The sequence below is a fragment of the Lepidochelys kempii genome, chromosome 23 (assembly GCF_965140265.1).
Source record: "Lepidochelys kempii isolate rLepKem1 chromosome 23, rLepKem1.hap2, whole genome shotgun sequence".
NCBI lineage: Eukaryota > Metazoa > Chordata > Testudines > Cheloniidae > Lepidochelys > Lepidochelys kempii.
This window is the reverse complement of record NC_133278.1, coordinates 10,668,364-10,686,001: the sequence shown is the minus strand read 5'-3', so window position 1 is coordinate 10,686,001 and position 17,638 is coordinate 10,668,364. Positions and strand designations below refer to the sequence as shown.

At 45.8% G+C, this 17,638-nt stretch overlaps 1 protein-coding gene across 1 annotated transcript; it reads left to right on the top strand.

The window, feature by feature from the left end:
- The first annotated feature begins 1,234 nt into the window (after positions 1-1,234).
- LOC140901850 (butyrophilin subfamily 1 member A1-like) lies at positions 1,235-16,419 on the top strand. Its single transcript, XM_073321274.1, has 6 exons — positions 1,235-1,361; positions 3,375-3,395; positions 5,892-5,912; positions 12,304-12,324; positions 13,448-13,474; positions 15,896-16,419. Exons 1-6 carry the CDS (start codon positions 1,235-1,237, stop codon positions 16,417-16,419), a joined length of 741 nt encoding a protein of 246 aa, XP_073177375.1.
- The last annotated feature ends 1,219 nt before the right edge of the window (positions 16,420-17,638 follow it).

Here is a 17,638-nt window from a genome sequence, read left to right as displayed (position 1 = left end):
GGTTCTATTGGTAATAAACTTGTTTTACTTTTAGAAAACCAGCTCAGTGCTGTACATTAAATCAAAGGGTAAAATCCTTAGCTAATCTATCAGGCTGGTGTGTGTTCTGTTGCTACAGAGGCAGTGAACTAGAGAACTTCTATGAGGGGCCAGTGAGAAGGACTGGACACTGCAAGGGAGATGGGTCTGGGGAGACTTGGAACTGGAAGGGCTGTTGGGGGTCACTCGGCCAGGAATAACCAGGCTGGTGTAAGCCAGGATGACATCATTATGCTGTGATCAGCCTGTCAGGACTCAGAGCCAAAGCTTCACAGAACAGAAGCACCCAGGGTTGCAGGGCAGGCAGAGGCACAACCTGGTTTTGGTCTGGGTGAACCCTCTAAGTGTCGTATGTGCTATTTATGAAGTTAATACATTGATTAGTCATATTGAAATACTTTTCACATTCTAAAGGGCAAAAATACAGGTGTTGATTGATAATGTTTGATTTTCACAGATGAGCTGCAGAGACAAAATGGTGAGTTTACACTGACTTCTAAGCAGTAGCACTCAACAGTAGTGTATGTCCTGTGTTTGTAAGACCCAACACCAGTCCTTCAATAATACATTATACAGCAGCAGGCTGCAAACTGTCAGTTCTGAGCAATGTCTTTATTCCCTTCTGTAGTCCAAATATAGAATTATTCTGTCTAGTAAGGTAAAATTCCTTGGAATCTGAGAAATATACCTGTGTAAAAGCTTTGCAGGAACAGAGTAAGGACCAGTTTTACACTGAAAGTGAAGTCCAGTTCAAGGTCTCTGCTTTAAGTCAAAGCTTTTGGTGGTATCTGACTTGCTTATATGAGAAATGCTTCTCCCTCTGTACTGTAACCTCAACCAACAGCTCTACTCCACTGTAACAAAGAAAATGTTACAGAATACAGTGAGGCATATGAGAGCAGGAGAAGAACATGAACCTTCACAGGAGCTGGACTTAGGCCATTACACTGGTCCACTACTTGAGTGTCACCTTCAGTGGAATGTGCATATGGACAGTCACTGAAAGGAGAAAGGGAAGTTACTTACCCGTACAGCACCTGGAGTTTGTTGAGATGTGCTGTCCTTGTGCACATTCCACGACCCACCTTCCATTTCCTCTACCCTGGAGGCCTTTTACCTGCCAGGATTCCACAGTAGAGAGGAAACTGAATGGGAATTAGCAAACTCCACCTTTTTTATGCACTTGACATGGGGCATGAAGAGGCTCAAGCCACATGCTCAGCCATACTGGAACTGCCAGCCAAATGATTCCAACGTGGAGCGTATGGGGTGGAATAGCACCATCCGTGGAATGTGCATATGGACAGAACATCTCTGTCCAGGTAAGTAACTTCCCTTTTTCTGTTATCTATCTGATAATGTAGTGAAAGCTCCGCTACAGAAAAGAAGTGACATATTTTGCATGGTTGAAGAAAAAAACATTTTTGTGCCTTTTCCATTGCACTTCAGAATGAAATAATGAGGATTAGAGTCACAAATGTACTTAGGCATTGCAATCCTGAGAGAGAAACCCCTGCATGCCTCATGATACCATCAGCCCAGTGTTTAGGGGTGTGGGGCAATCAGGTTTCAATCCCCAGCTCTATGTGATTTGGAGCAGGGACTTGACTCCAGGTGTTTTGCTTCCCAGCTGAATGCCCTAACCACTGAGTATATTGGGTATTCTGGGACAAGCACACCCCATCTCTTTATGGACACCTGAGCCTGTTGGACAACTCTAACCAAGACTTTGAGGCTTTCTGGCAAGACAGGAAGGGAGATGCCTAACTTGGGAATACCACTTTGCAGCCACTGGGGCTTACACATCAGTGAGGGCTCCAAGCTGCTCATTAGCTGTGGAGCACAACAGGATTTAGTTGGCTTTGTGCCTGCTTACCGGAGAAACTTAGACACCATGGGAACTTTAGTCGCTTAAAGGGTTAGGTGGCAGTTAAGGTTTGGGTTTGAGAATATCAGTGATGCCTCAGAGCTGGACTTAGTCACCTAAATAGGCACTGAGATTCCTAAGTACTTCTGTGAATCTGGTGCCAAGTACTTGATTCAGAGTCCACTGAAGTGCAAGGAAAGTCTCCCATTGACTTCAGTGGGTTTGGATCTGGCCCTAGGCCTGCACTGACTTTGTATCACTGTCACATGTATGAGGGGGAGGTTTCCTTTGTTCCTTGAGGCCTCTTTCTTCTGGGACAGAGTCACATGTGCAAATGCTTGTACCTTTTTCACAGGACAGAGCCAAGGGGAAAACATTATGAGACACTACTAGAAGAAGAAGAGAAGGTTACTCACCCTGTGCATTAACTGAGGTTCCTCGAGATGTGTTTACCTATGGGTGCTCCACTTCCTACCCTCCTTCCTTCTGTTTAGGAGTTCAGACATGGACTCTGCTGTAGAGAAGGAACTGAAGGCAGTTGGACCACATAGCACTATATAGCTGCCACTTATGGTGCAAGACACAGGGAGTGTACATGTACTCCAATGGTCATGGCTACCAAAAATCTCTGATCCTAGACACGATACTCAAGCACACCAAAAGTGGAGCTCCCATAGGGACACACATCTCGAAGAACATCAGTTACTGCACAAGGGGAGTAACCTCCTCTTTGGAGGATGCTCTATGGCCTGTGTTATACAGGAGGTCAATCTAGATTATCACAGTGATCCCTTCTTGACTTAGAATCTATGAACCTATCATGCACATTGTCTCCCCTTCACAGCCAGAGATATCCCCCACCAAAGACAATATAGTCTTCAGTATTTTAGCTATTAACTCACTTCCTTCTTGGACCTATCATGACTAAAGCTTATGTCATTTTCATTAAACACTTGTTTTTCAGAACACTTGGAGCAGAGAATAAGTAAGTTTATATCATTTTCTTCCCATGTGTTTTACTAATATTCAGGAATGGGGACAAGAATGATTTATTATTAGACCTCATCCCTCTCTCCTGCCATTGATGGAGCTCTTTATTTGGGTTGTTTTGTTGAATTTATAAATAGACTCCCCCAGTGGTGTTCTGTATTCTCCAAGAACCATAACCCTACCGCAGAGACACAGAATATCAAAGGAGACGTACAGACTGAAACTGAATGGCAGGCCACGATGTAAATGGTGTCACTGCCTCTTTTGGTAGCAGATGCCATGTTAGTTGAGCAGCATCTTGTGTCATATTCCCCTCTTTTGCTAATTAGTTGTGGCGTGAAGGCTCTGTGCCCCTCATTAGCTGTGGCCAGTATTTATGCTACTTAGGAAAGAAAGGATCTTATTCCCCCTCTTCTATTAGTAGCTAAATGGACATGGACTAAACTCTTTTCTTTTTCTCACCGTTTTTCCTTTGCAGAGCAACACCAAGAGGAAACAGGTTAGTTTGCCTAGTTAACTGAATCGTTACAGTCCAAAGACCAAAACCAGTGGCCCCTTCATGAGTTCCAATGGCTCCAACAGCAGCAGGAATCTTATTACATGCATGGTCATGGGTGGGGGAAGACAAGGGGCCATATATGGGTCTCCAGAGGCCTGGACCTTCCCAGAGCTGACAACTTATGAACTCTTTGCACAGAAGAGGGAGAGAGGCTCAAGGGCAGTCAGGGATGAGAGTGAACACTTCCATGAGCTCCAGGAACTGAACCTGTAGAACAAAGCTCTGGAAGAAAATGCAGCAGGACAGAGTTGCTAAAGTTGTAGTAGCTGAGACCATGCAGACACTCCACTTCCTGCCTCAGGGATGGGGCTGGAATAGACTTCCCAAAACAGTTTTGCTCAAACTGGGAAATCACATCAAAGCACCCAGAGGAGGATCTTTGACAATCTCCCTGGAAGGCAAGTGGTGATAATCACACAGGAATGTTGCTAGAGCACAAAATAGAACCGAGATATGCCAGCTTCCGGTCCGGTATATTCAGTAGTAGGCCATGGGATTCTCAGAAACTTTCCATGGGAATGTGTCTATGTAAAAATATTGGGGGTGGGGGGGAAAAAGAAACAAAACATTTCAGTAAAGTCAAAACATATTATTTCAACTGTATTAAAATGGAACATTCTGATTTTTTTTTCAAAATGACTTTCTTTATTTTTTGTGACCATGACCCCCACTGATGCCTATGCTCCACCAGAGTCCAGACAAAGTCAGTTAAAAGGGGAAGATTTGTGAGAGAGAACATGAATCTGCATGGGAGCTGGACTCGGATTACAGAACACAACACTGCACAAAATCAGAATGACCTCAACCTCTCAGGATTCCCAGTTCCATGCAAAACCCACCTCTTTGATTCTGCTTTTGCCAATCACTCCCAACACCTGCATATTTAGGGTGATTTATCTGATAATGTCATAGAGGCTTTTGCAGAGAAAATATAGTACATTTTTTAGCTGGCTTGAAAAATAACCATATTTATGTCATAGGATATCAGGGTTGGAAGGGACCTCAGGAGGTCATCTAGTCCAACCCCCTGCTCAAAGCAGGACCAATCCCCAATTTTTGCCCCATATCCCTAAATGGCCCCCTTAAGGATTGAACTCACAACCCTGGGTTTAGCAGGCCAAAGCTCAAACCACTGAGCTATCCCTCCCCCTAAATGTCATTGCAACATTTCTTGTTCAGAAGCCCAGCCAAAAGACATCAGTAATTCTGCACTGACTTTGTGTTAGTTACACCCAGATACATGAGGGAAATGTTCCTTATTCATGTAACATGTGCAGTCTCTGTGCCTCTTTCACAGAACAAATCCAAGGAGACATTGTTAAGGTTCCATTCAATCACACTATCATGTGGGAGCAATGTAGGGGGGTCAGAAAAACACTAGCATCACTTAGTCCAAGTCTTAACCTTTCCTTCAATGGATTCAGTGGAAACACTTCCATTGATTACACTGGGAGTAGGACTGGGCTCCCAATTTGACAGCAATAGAGTACAAAAAGTGTCCTTTTTGTTTTTCTTGGCAGAGAAACTCAAGGAGGAAAATGGTAAATAGACTTTGAGTTCTGCAGTTTAGAGGGTGAAAGGTCAGTTATTTCCCCATTGAGGGAAGTGGAGGAGGCAGTTTATTAACTACTGATGGGTAAGGACCTTTCTACTTTTGCACGTGCAGGTATGCTTTGGGAATTCAGACTGGGGAGAATGTGGATATTTTTCACTGGCGAGTTGTCTCTCTGCTTGGTCAGGGTTGAAATGTCAGTTTGGGGCTGTTGAGAGGAAAGAAACGTTCATCATCTAATTTTCAACAAAAACAAAGGCAAAACAGGTGACACATGGAGATGTGTCTCCTTTTGCAAACAATGGCTGGACGACGAAGGCGAGTTTGCTTTGATTTCTGAGATGATCACACAGAGTGGGGTTTTATCAGGGAAATATTTAGCAGCTAGTTCTAGATTGCACCAAGCAAACCTCTGTAAGTCTTATACTACTCTGTGGGGTTTAGTACCCTGTCCTAAGGGTGAATTCTTGATAGTGAAAGTCCTGAGCATCCCCTTGTATGGGAAACTTCTGCTGGGAACTTCAGGGACCTTTCATTGGAACTTCCACTGACAAGGGGGGGTTCTCCCCTCCTACAACAGAGTGCAGAGTGCCCCCACATGGTTGTGTGGTTGTGTGGAACCTTAACAATGTCTCATTGGATGTGTTCAGTGAAAGAGGCACCTGTCTTTTTCACTGAGCACATCCAACGAGACATTGTTAAGGTTCCACACAACCACACAACCATTTTGGGGGCAGCTTAGAAGTGTCAGAAAAAATCTAGCAGTCCTTAATCCAACATTTGATGCTTTCTTCAGTGAATTCAGTGGCAAGACATTTATTGACTACCCTACAAGCAGGACTGGACATATATTGAAAAAATGTCCTGTTTGTTTTTCTTTGCAGACAAACTCAAGGAGGAAAAGGGTAAGTTTGCTCTGACTTGTGCAGTTTGGAGGGGGATGGGTCAGTCATTTCCCCATTGAGGGATGTGGAAGAGGCCATTTTTTTTAACTGTTGAGGAGTCAGGATCTTTCTGTTTTTATGGTGAGTGGGAGGTGGATGAATATTGCAGTTGGGGCTCAGGGGAATTTGGGCATTTTTCCCTTGCGGGTTGTTTCTCTGTTTTACAGGGTTGTGGTGGGGGTGTCAGATTGGGGCTCTTCAGAGGAAAGAAATGTTTGTTGACTCAGTATGGAGCAAAAACAAAGATAGAAGAGGGGGTGCATTGTGATGGGTCTGCTTATGCAAAACAATGGCAGGAAAGCAAAGGTGAATGATTTCTGAGACAATAGCACAGAGAGGGACATGTTCAGTAGCTAGTTCTAGATTACACCAAGCAACCCTCTGTGCCCTGGTCTACACTAGGACTTTAGGTCGAATTTAGCAGCGTTAAATCGATGTAAACCTGCACCCGTCCACACGATGAAGCCCTTTATTTCGACTTAAAGGGCTCTTAAAATCGATTTCCTTACTCCACCCCTGACAAGTGGATTAGCGCTTAAATCGGCCTTGCCGGCTCGAATTTGGGGTACTGTGGACACAATTCGATGGTATTGGCCTCCGGGAGCTATCCCAGAGTGCTCCATTGTGACCGCTCTGGACAGCACTCTCAACTCAGATGCACTGGCCAGGTAGACGGGAAAAGAACCGCGAACTTTTGAATCTCATTTCCTGTTTGGCCAGCGTGGCAAGCTGCAGGTGACCATGCAGAGCTCATCAGCAGAGGTGACCATGATGGAGTCCCAGAATCGCAAAAGAGCTCCAGCATGGACTGAACGGGAGGTACGGGATCTGATCGCTGTATGGGGAGAGGAATCCGTGCTATCAGAACTCCGTTCCAGTTTTTGAAATGCCAAAACCTTTGTCAAAATCTCCCAGGGCATGAAGGACAGAGGCCATAACAGGGACCCGAAGCAGTGCCGCTTGAAACTTAAGGAGCTGAGGCAAGCCTACCAGAAAACCAGAGAGGCGAATGGCCGCTCCGGGTCAGAGCCCCAAACATGCCGCTTCTATGATAAGCTGCATGCCATTTTAGGGGGTTCAGCCACCACTACCCCAGCCGTGTTGTTTGACTCCTTCAATGGAGATGGAGGCAACACGGAAGCAGGTTTTGGGGACGAAGAAGATGATGATGATGTTGATGAGGTTGTAGATAGCTCACAGCAAGCAAGCGGAGAAACCGGTTTTCCCAACAGCCAGGAACTGTTTCTCACCCTGGACCTGGAGCCAGTACTCCCCGAACCCACCCAAGGCTGCCTCCTGGACCCTGCAGGTGGAGAAGGGACCTCTGGTGAGTGTACCTTTTAAAATACTATACATGGTTTAAAAGCAAGCATGTGAAAAGATTACTTTGCCCTGGCATTTGCGGCTCTCCTGGATGTACTCCCAAAGCCTTTGCAAAAGGTTTCTGGGGAGGGAAGCCTTATTGCGTCCTTCATGGTAGGACACTTTACCACTCCAGGCCAGTAACACGTACTCGGGAATCATTGTACAACAAAGCATTGCAGTATATGTTTGCTGGCGTTCAGACAACATCCGTTCTTTATCTCTCTGTGTTATCCTCAGGAGAGTGAGATATCATTCATGGTCACCTGGTTGAAATAGAGTGCTTTTCTTCAGGGGACACTCAGAGGAGCCCATTCCTGCTGGGCTGTTTGCCTGTGGCTAAACAGAAATGTTCCCCGCTGTTAGCCACAGGGAGGGGGGAAGGTTGAGGGGGTAGCCACTTGGTGGGGAGAGGCAAAATATGACCTTGTAACGAAAGCACATGTGCTATGTATGTAATGTTAACAGCAAGGTTTACCCTGAAAGAGTGTAGCCACTGTTTTATAAAATGTGTCTTTTTAAATACCGCTGTCCCTTTTTTTTTCTCCACCAGCTGCATGTGTTTCAATGATCACAGGATCTTCTCCTTCCCAGAGGCTAGTGAAGATTAGAAAGAAAAAAAAATGCACTCGAGATGAAATGTTCTCCGAGCTCATGCTGTCCTCCCGCACTGACAGAGCACAGACGAATGCGTGGAGGCAAATAATGTCAGAGTGCAGGAAAGCACAAAATGACCGGGAGGAGAGGTGGCGGGCTGAAGAGAGTAAGTGGCGGGCTGAAGACAGGGCTGAAGCTCAAATGTGGCGGCAGCGTGATGAGAGGAGGCAGGATTCAATGCTGAGGCTGCTGGAGGACCAAACCAGTATGCTCCAGTGTATGGTTGAGCTGCAGCAAAGGCAGCTGGAGCAGACTGACACTACAGCCCCTGTGTAACCAACCACCCTCCTCCCCAAGTTCCATAGCCTCCACACCCAGACGCCCAAGAACGCTGTGGGGGGGCCTCCAGCCAACCAGCCACTCCGCCACAGAGGATTGCCCCCAAAAAAGAAGGCTGGCATTCAATAAATTTTAAAGTTGTAAACTTTTAAAGTGCTGTGTGGCATTTTCCTTTCCTCCTCCACCACCCCTCCTGGGCTACCTTGGTAGTCGTCCCCCTATTTGTGTGATGAATGAATAAAGAATGCATGAATGTGAAGCAACAATGACTTTATTGCCTCTGCAAGCGGTGATCGAAGGGAGGAGGGGAGGGTGGTTAGCTTACAGGGAAGTAGAGTGAACCAAGGGGGGGGGTTTCATCAAGGAGAAACAAAGAGAACTTTCACACCGTAGCCTGGCCAGTCATGAAACTGGTTTTCAAAGCTTCTCTGATGCGTACCGCGCCCTCCTGTGCTCTTCTAACCGCCCTGGTGTCTGGCTGCGCATAACCAGCAGCCAGGCAATTTGCCTCAACCTCCCACCCTGCCATAAACGTCTCCCCCTTACTCTCACAGATATTGTGGAGCACACAGCAAGCAGTAATAACAGTGGGAATATTGGTTTCGCTGAGGTCTAAGTGAGTCAGTAAACTGCGCCAGTGCGCCTTTAAACGTCCAAATGCACATTCTACCACCATTCTGCACTTGCTCAGCCTGTGGTTGAACAGCTCCTGACTATTGTCCAGGCTGCCTGTGTACGGCTTCATGAGCCATGGCATTAAGGGGTAGGTTGCGTCCCCAAGGATACATATAGGCATTTCAACATCCCCAACAGTTATTTTCTGGTCTGGGAATAAAGTCCCTTCCTGCAGCTTTTGAAACAGACCAGAGTTCCTGAAGATGCAAGCGTCATGTACCTTTCCCGGCCATCCCACGTTGATGTTGGTGAAACGACCCTTGTGATCCACCAGAGCTTGCAGCACTATTGAAAAGTACCCCTTGCGGTTTATGTACTCGGTGGCTTGGTGCTCTGGTGCCAAGATAGGGATATGGGTTCCATCTATGGCCCCACCACAGTTAGGGAATCCCATTGCAGCAAAGCCATCCACTATGACCTGCACATTTCCCAGGGTCACTACCCTTGATATCAGCAGATCTTTGATTGCATGGGCTACTTGCATCACAGCAGCCCGAACAGTAGATTTGCCCACTCCAAATTGATTCCCAACTGACCAGTAGCTGTCTGGCGTTGCAAGCTTCCACAGCTATCGCCACTCGCTTCTCAACTGTGAGGGCTGCTCTCATCTTGGTATTCATGCGCTTCAGGGCAGGGGAAAGCAAGTCGCAAAGTTCCATGAAAGTGCCCTTACGCATGCGAAAGTTTCGCAGCCACTGGGAATCGTCCCAGACCTGCAACACTATGCGGTCCCACCAGTCTGTGCTTGTTTCCTGAGCCCAGAATCGGCATTCCACAGCATGAACCTGCCCCATTAGCACCATGATGCATGCATTGGCAGGGCCCATGCTTTCAGAGAAATCTGTGTCCATGTCCTGATCACTCACGTGACCGCGCTGCCGTCGCCTCCTCGCCCGGTATCGCTTTGCCAGGTTCTGGTGCTGCATATTCTGCTGGATAATGCGTGTGGTGTTTAATGTGCTCCTAATTGCCAAAGTGAGTTGAGCGGCCTCCATGCTTGTCTTGGTATGGCATCCGCACAGAAAAAAGGCGTGGAACGATTGTCTGCTGTTGCTCTGACGGAGGGAGGGGCGACTGACGACATGGCTTACAGGGTTGGCTTCAGGGAGCTAAAATCAAGAAAGGGGGTGTCTTTACATCAAGGAGTATTTGAGGCAGGACTTCACGAAGGGTTCCAATAAGAAATGGTGCATCTAAGTTATTGTTCTTATCGGAACAAGGAGGTTAGTCTGGCCTCTGATTGATACATGGCTAGATTTACCTCGCTGCACCTTCCCTGTGAGTGACTGCACTGTGACCTAGACGAATGAGTCCCCTAGATGGGGGAGGAGGCAAATGAGTACAAAACAAATCTGGTCTATTTCTTGTTTTGATCCACTCCATCTATCTTTTACATCTTTGGCTGGCAGCAGACGGTGCAGAAGGACTGTATACCATCCACATCTCATGGCTGCTCGGCAGAAGATGGTGCAATAGGACTGCTAGCAATCTGTATCGCCTGCCTGGTCACCATAAGACGGTTCAATAGGACTGACTGCAGGACTAAAGAGAATGACCTGGTCAAGTCACTCCAAATTTAGTCCCTGCGCCCATGTCTGCCCAGGCGCTTGTGGCCGACATGGCCAGGAGCACCTCGGACATGACGATGATGGCTACCAGTCGTATTGTACCGTCTGCTGCCACAAGGCAAGGGGTTGCTGCTACTGTGTAGCAATGCAGTACCACATCTGCCAGCACCCAGGAGACATACGGTGATGGTTACCTGAGTGGTCTCCATGCTTGCCGTGGTATGGCGTCTGCACAGGTAACTCAGGAAAAAAGGCGCGAAACGATTGTCTGCCCTTGCTTTCACGGAGGGAGGGAGGGAACGGGGGCCTGACAATATGTACCCAGAACCACCCGTGACAATGTTTTAGCCCCATCAGAGTGCTCCATTGTGACTGCTCTGGACAGCACTCTCAACTCAGATACACGGTTGTTTGCTGTTACTCTGACGCAGGGAGGGGCGACTGAGGACATGGCTTACAGGGTTGGCTTCAGGGAGCTAAAATCAACAAAGGGGGTGGCTTTACATCAAGGAGTATTTGAGGCAGGACTTCACGGAGGGTTCCAATAAGAAATGGTGCACCTAAGTTATTTTTCTTATTGGAACAAGGAGGTTAGCCTGGCCTCTGATTGATACATGGCTAGATTTACCTCACTGCACCTTCTCTGTGAGTGACTACAGTGTGACCTAGAGGAATGAGTCCCCTAGACAAGGGAGGGGGGGAAGCAAATGAGTACAAAACAAATCGGGTCTATTTCTTGTTTTGATCCACTCCATCTATCTTTTACATCTTTACAACAAGAGAGTTGCTCTTTTAAAAAGAAAACACAGATCACAAGAAGACCTTATCTGGAGCAGCAGTTGGTGGAGCGAGCCATGAGGCCTGCGCTGGCATCAGGACCCTCCACAGCCCCTGGGTCTAACCACCCTCAGCTGCCTTCCACCTCTGAAGTGGCAGATGACAGACCCTGGGACTCTGATTTTCCCTTGAAAAGGGAGGTTGTTCTGTCTCAGGAACCACCTGGAAAGGGGATTCTTAAGATAGGAGGAAAGGGGGGATTCATCATCTTCGTCCTCAAAGACGGCCTTGAGATGTTTGCATAGTACCCAGGATTGTACCCAGGTACCCGGGGTTGTACCAGGCAATTGGCCTGTCACCCTGGTACTGGGGTGTAAGTTTTACGGTATCATACTGTTGACTCTGGAGCCATCTGGGGAATGGCTGTCGAATCCAGTACCTACAGACACAGGTGTGGCAATGCCTCTTTTGGTGCCTTCAACCCTGCAGGTCTACATGATAGCAATGGACTTGTTTTGTTTGTCCATGCCAACCTCACCACTACCTCAGGAGTCAGCGGGACTATCGATATCATCTGCTATTCCAGGCCCTTCAGCTTCTTCAATTGAGTCCAACATGGATGCCACCAATATCCTTGATACTGGTGATTAAACAGCACAGAGATATGCCCCCCCCCAAAATGGGGCACCCATATCCTCTGCAGAGCATCCAAGATTCCTCTCCCTCTTTGTGGAAGAAGGGCTCAACCAGCTCTTCATAGCTGCAGTCCCTTACCTAGGTCTCAAAGCCCCTTAACTCCACACTTTTCCCCATTCCACATAAATATCTGTAAAATTAATCATCCAAACCATAAACCATCATCACAATAAATTCTTCCAGCTATCTGGCTATCAATTTCTCTAGCTCTTTTTTAATTTAAGTCATCATGGATTTTGCACAATTTAATTAATTTACTGGGTAATCTTTGATGCATGGTACCAAGGAAAACAGTGAACAAGAGTTTAAAAGGCTGTAATAATTGTTATTTTTTCCAGACGAAATGAAGAAGGAATTAGGTGAGTGAAGACCTATGTACACCCTTGCTGGTGTCCCCAGTCCTGTTGCTTGGATATTTGTAGAGAGGGGCCATTTCTCCTGTCTCTCCTCCATCTCCCTGGCTGCTTTTGATGGAGAAGGGAATCCTGACAGTTCATGTACTTCCCCATGGAGTACAGCAGCTCCAGGCAGACATATTGCAGCTCCTCACACTTCTCACAATACCAGGCAGTATGGGAGATGTGGTCTGTCTGAACCTGTGGGGTGGGACAGACCCCCTGACTACTTGACAGCCACATACAGGGTCCAAAACACCTTAGTAGCCACTGCTGGAGTGTCACTGATTTAGAATATGTCTGCACAGCAGCTGGGGTGTGTAATTCCCAGTGCAAGTAGGCAGAAACCTGCCAACTCTGCTCGAGCTAGCATGCTAAAAATAGCAGTGTAAGTTCAGTGAGACAAATAGTAGCTCAGACTAGCTGCCTGAATATGTACCCAGGGGCCAGGTGGAATTGTATTCACGTGGTTAACCTAAGCCAGCGTGGTCACTCTCTTATTTTTAGTGCACTAGCTCAAACAGAGCTGGCACATATATGTCTACCCATGCTGGGTATTCCACCTCCCAGCTGCAATGTAGACACACGTTGGAGGGAATTGTCCTTCTATGTCCTGCCTAGTAGGAGCTGGATTGCTGTGAATACAGCCTCTGGTGGTTGGAAACGTATGTGTGGATGGGAAGGTTCATTTTCTGTTTGAGTGAGGAGGGATGTGTAAGAGGGAGTTAGAAACAGATCAAAGCCAAGAAGAGCAGGTAACATGGTGAGGTGACTCATTGGCTGGAGGTGCAAGACAGAGAGAGCAGATCTCAGCCAGAGCAGGACTCCTGCCCTGGTTTCTAATCTTAGCTCAGAACAGCCCACCTGTGTGTGACAGAGAGAGAGAGAGAGCGAGAGGGAGACCGAGAGAATGACCATTCAAGTGCCATTTCTTTATATATTAACTCCTGCAAAAGGAATCACCCCCTACTGTGTCTGGCATCATCACTTGCCCTCAGTCTGGAACTTCCCTGCTGCTGGAGGGAGGAAATCCACAGTCAATGCCTCTCTTAATTCAATGTCTGTTGTTTTCTTACTTTCATTTCAGAATGGAGAAGGGCTCGGAACAATTCAGGTAACAGAACACACAGCACATGGATAGAGGTGCTAATACTATGGTACTAGATGCAGCATAAGAACCTCAGTACATTAGAATCTATCCCAATATGAAATAAATCATTTTGTTTGATACTATAATCAAACTAGAAACACAAACTGTTCTTATCAGAAACACAGCTCCTAAGGTCTTTACTTTCTAGCTCCCAAACTGATTTCAAGGCCTGATCCTCACCTGATTTACACCAATTTCACAACAACTCTATTGACTTGCATGGAATTACCCCTGAATTACAACAGTGAGATCAGACTCAGCCTGACAGTGTGATTTTCAAAAACATCTGGGTGATTTCAGAGCACAGATCACATTGCCACTCAATGGGGCCTTCTAATATGGGCCTATATCTGTTAGCACCCCACTGTGGCAGGACGGAGAGATACACCACCTGACTCCATCCACTTTATGCCTCCATCCTCAATTTTTTATTGATCAAGTTCATTTTCTAGACCTTTGGCTGGGCCCTTAATAGTCTCAGTCCCCTTCAGGATAATGGGGAGTTGGAAGTTCCTTGGCTCTAGTGAGGCTAGACAGCCCTAAATCTCCATGTTTTAGACCCACCTTCTCCACATTTCTTGCCTGCAGTCAGTAGGGGGACCTGGACCCACTCACTCCACTTGTCAGGAACAGCCAGAACCAGTCCTTCTCTGTCTCTTGTGGCTTCCTGAGCTGCCACCTACCTCTCCTGCTCTGGAGGCTTCCCCCACTTCTTGCTCTGCTTCTCTCTCTTCGGCGTGTTGGCTTCTTAGGCAGCTTCTCCCCAGTGTGCTGGAGGGATCCTTTCTCTGCAGTTCTTCTGCATCTCTGGCTGCTGCCTTTTCCCCCAGGATCTCCCCCTCTCACTGAGCTCTGTAACCTTAAATAATCCCTGGTGCTACCCTACCTAATTAACTCCCCCAGTAACTCAGTAAGACAACTACTCCCAGGTGAACTTAAGCTGCCTTATGCCCCCTTGTGGAGCCTGTCAGGGGAAGGCTGGGCCCCTGACCCCTTCAAAGAGCCAGCTACCCTCTGACAGACCTGTGATCCTAAGTCACTTCAGCCCAGCTCCTTCAAAGTAATGATGCCAATGGGAGTTACCTTTGAGGAGCTGGGCCTTAGTGATTACTTGGAGTGGGGTATTCAGAAGTTCCCAAGGAGGCCATCGTAATTTGGGCCGCAGTGAAAGCAGAGATGATGTAGTGGCAGGGACGGTGACTGTGATGAGAATCATAATGCAATGGTGGTGAGACCACGATGGGGACTGCAGTGGTGAAAGGCCTGGTCAGGAGAGAGTCAACGAGGTTTATGAGGCATTTGCTAGTGAAAAGACAGTGGTGGGACTGTTACTCTGGTGATAAAGGAGACTGATGTTGATGGTGCTGATTATAATAATTATAATTAGAGAACATTAAAATGATGCAGGGATGATAAAGGACACAGTGATGGTGATCTGACAATGAAGATAGTGCAGATAATAATTTGCATGTTACAGCAGTTTTCTGCTGACCATCTCAGACCTCTTTACAAACAATGATAAAACACCTTCTAGCACCTGATGAGGTTGGCACCATATTCAGCTTACTGTGGAGTTGCATCCAATGAAGTGAGCTGTAGCTCATGAAAGCTTATGCTCAAATAAATTTGTTAGTCTCTAAGGTGCCACAAGTACTCCTTTTCTTTTTATGGAGTAAACCAGCTATCAGAGAGCTTATGTAACCTGATCAATGTCACATAGCAGCAGAGCTGGGAACAGAACCTAGGGGTCCTGATTCCAGGTCTAATTGCTAGGTAAAAAAAATTTTAATGAGTAATTATAATGTGTTATTATGTTTGTGCATCTTATTTATTTACAATGATAGTAATAGGGGTATGTTGACATGACCAGTGTTTGAGTTCTTACCAGTCCAGTTCTGTGTTTCATGATGAACTTCTCATCATAGTTAGCTGTCATAGGAAACATATTTTTGCCATTCTTCACACACAAAACATCCCATAATGCTAGACACATAGTGGGTCCGATTCAGCTCTCAATTATATTGGTGATAGTGTACTTTGCTGGCCATTATTAAGTGAAGTTCCTCTGGATTCACACTTGTGTAACTGAGCTCAGAATCTCGCCCAGTTTGAGTAATAATGTGATAAACAGTTCAGGGTCACTTTTATTTTTGTGTAAATACCAAGCAAGTCTCATTTCCGAAATAGTTCAATACAACATTGAATTGTCAAGTATGCAGCACTGGTCAAGTCCTGCAGTCCTTACTTAGGCAAAACTCCCATTGAAATCAGTGGGAGCTTTGCATGAGGAGAGGTGGCAGGAGAATGCACATATATTTCCTTCCTATTCCAGTTTATACTGGCATTATAGGAGTGGTTTTCAAAAAGAAAACTCTCTTCCTGTAGATGACATCACACCTGATGCAGGAACTGCCCACCGCAACCTGTCCATTGCTGACAGTAAGAGTGTGAAACATGAAGCCCAACCTCAAAAAGTTCCACCAAATCCAGAGAGGTTTGATTCAACCATCTGTGTGTTGGGCTCTGAAGGATTCTCCTCTGGAAAGCACTACTGGGAGGTGGATGTCGGGAGCAGCACTGACTGGGACCTGGGCGTGGCTAGAAAATCCATACAGAGAAAAGGAAAACTTTCCCTGTCCCCTAAAGAGGGGTTCTGGGCACTTGGTCTGAGTGGGAGAGATTACTGGGCAAAAACAGACCCATGGACCCGGGTCATGGTGCGAAAAAAGCCCAAGAAAATTGGAGTTTACCTCAGTTACAAAGACATGTTGGTGACTTTTTTCAATGTAACTGATATGTCTGTGTTATTCACATTTAACAATTGTTCATTCTCAGGAGATGTTTATCCACTCTTTAAAAATTCACACAAAGAAACAACAATGAGAATTTGTTCAATTAAAGAGGAATAAACATAACATAACTGATGCTGATTTTATACTGAAGTAACTGAAATCAAGGTTTTTATGAATGTATTGTATTGTATTGTAATGTATTGTATGAATGTAAAAAATGTTTTGGTTTTTTAATGTACCTTGTCATGCTGTCTTCATTACATGTTTTGCAATAAAATGTTTTCATTTCCTATTGGTTTTTTGCTTGTGACTTTTGTCCAATACAATATTTGACTAGCCCATTAAAATCACAGTGTTTCTGGGGCTGTCATAAATATAAAGGGAAGGGTAAACCCCTTTAAAATCCCTCCTGGCCAGAGGAAAAATCCTCTTACCTGTAAAGGGTTAAGAAGCTAAAGGTAACCTCGCTGGCACCTGACCAAAATGACCAATGAGGAGACAAGATACTTTCAAAAGCTGGGAGGAGGGAGAAAAACAAAGGGTCTGGGTCTGTCTGTATGCTGCTTGTGCCGGGGACAGAACAGGAATGGAGTCTTAGAATTTTTAGTAAGTAATCTAGCTAGGTATGTGTTAGATTATGATTTCTTTAAATGGCTGAGAAAAGAACTGTGCTGAATAGAATGACTATTCCTGTCTGTGTGTCTTTTTTGTAACTTAAGGTTTTGCCTAGAGGGATTCTCTATGTTTTGAATCTAATTCCCCTGTAAGGTATCTACCATCCTGATTTTACAGAGGTGATTCCTTTACTTCTATTAAAAGTCTTCGTGTAAGAAAACTGAATGCTTTTTCATTGTTCTAAGATCCAAAGGTTTGGGTCTGTGGTCACCTATGCAAATTGGTGAGGATTTTTACCAAACCTTCCCCAGGAAGTGGGGTGCAAGGGTTGGGAGGATTTTGGGGGGAAAGATGTGTCCAAACTACATTTCCCAGTAAACCCAGTTAAAGTTTGGTGGTGGCAGTGGAAATTTCAAGGGCAAAGGGTAAAATTAATTTGTACCTTGGGGAAGTTTTAACCTAAGCTGGTAAAAGTAAGCTTAGGAGGTTTTCATGCAGGTCCCCACATCTGTACCCTAGAGTTCAGAGTGGGGAAGGAACCTTGACAGGGGCATTTGATGCAGATGTTAAAAAGAAGAAAACACCATCCTCTCTCACACTGTCCTTATTGGCAGCTACACCTCGGAAGCAAAATAACAAGAATCTCATTGCTAATTTCAGCATTTTCCTCTATAATAAAAGATAGATAACATGGATATCTCACTAATAACCATATTTTGGG

Coding starts and splice junctions, on each gene's coding strand:
- LOC140901850 (XM_073321274.1), top strand. CDS start 1,235: ATGAAGAGGCTCAAGCCACATGCTCAGCCATACTGGAACTGCCAGCCA. Junction 3,396..5,891: donor GCAACACCAAGAGGAAACAG/GTTAGTTTGCCT, acceptor TTTTCTTTGCAG/ACAAACTCAAGGAGGAAAAG. Junction 12,325..13,447: donor CGAAATGAAGAAGGAATTAG/GTGAGTGAAGAC, acceptor CTTTCATTTCAG/AATGGAGAAGGGCTCGGAAC.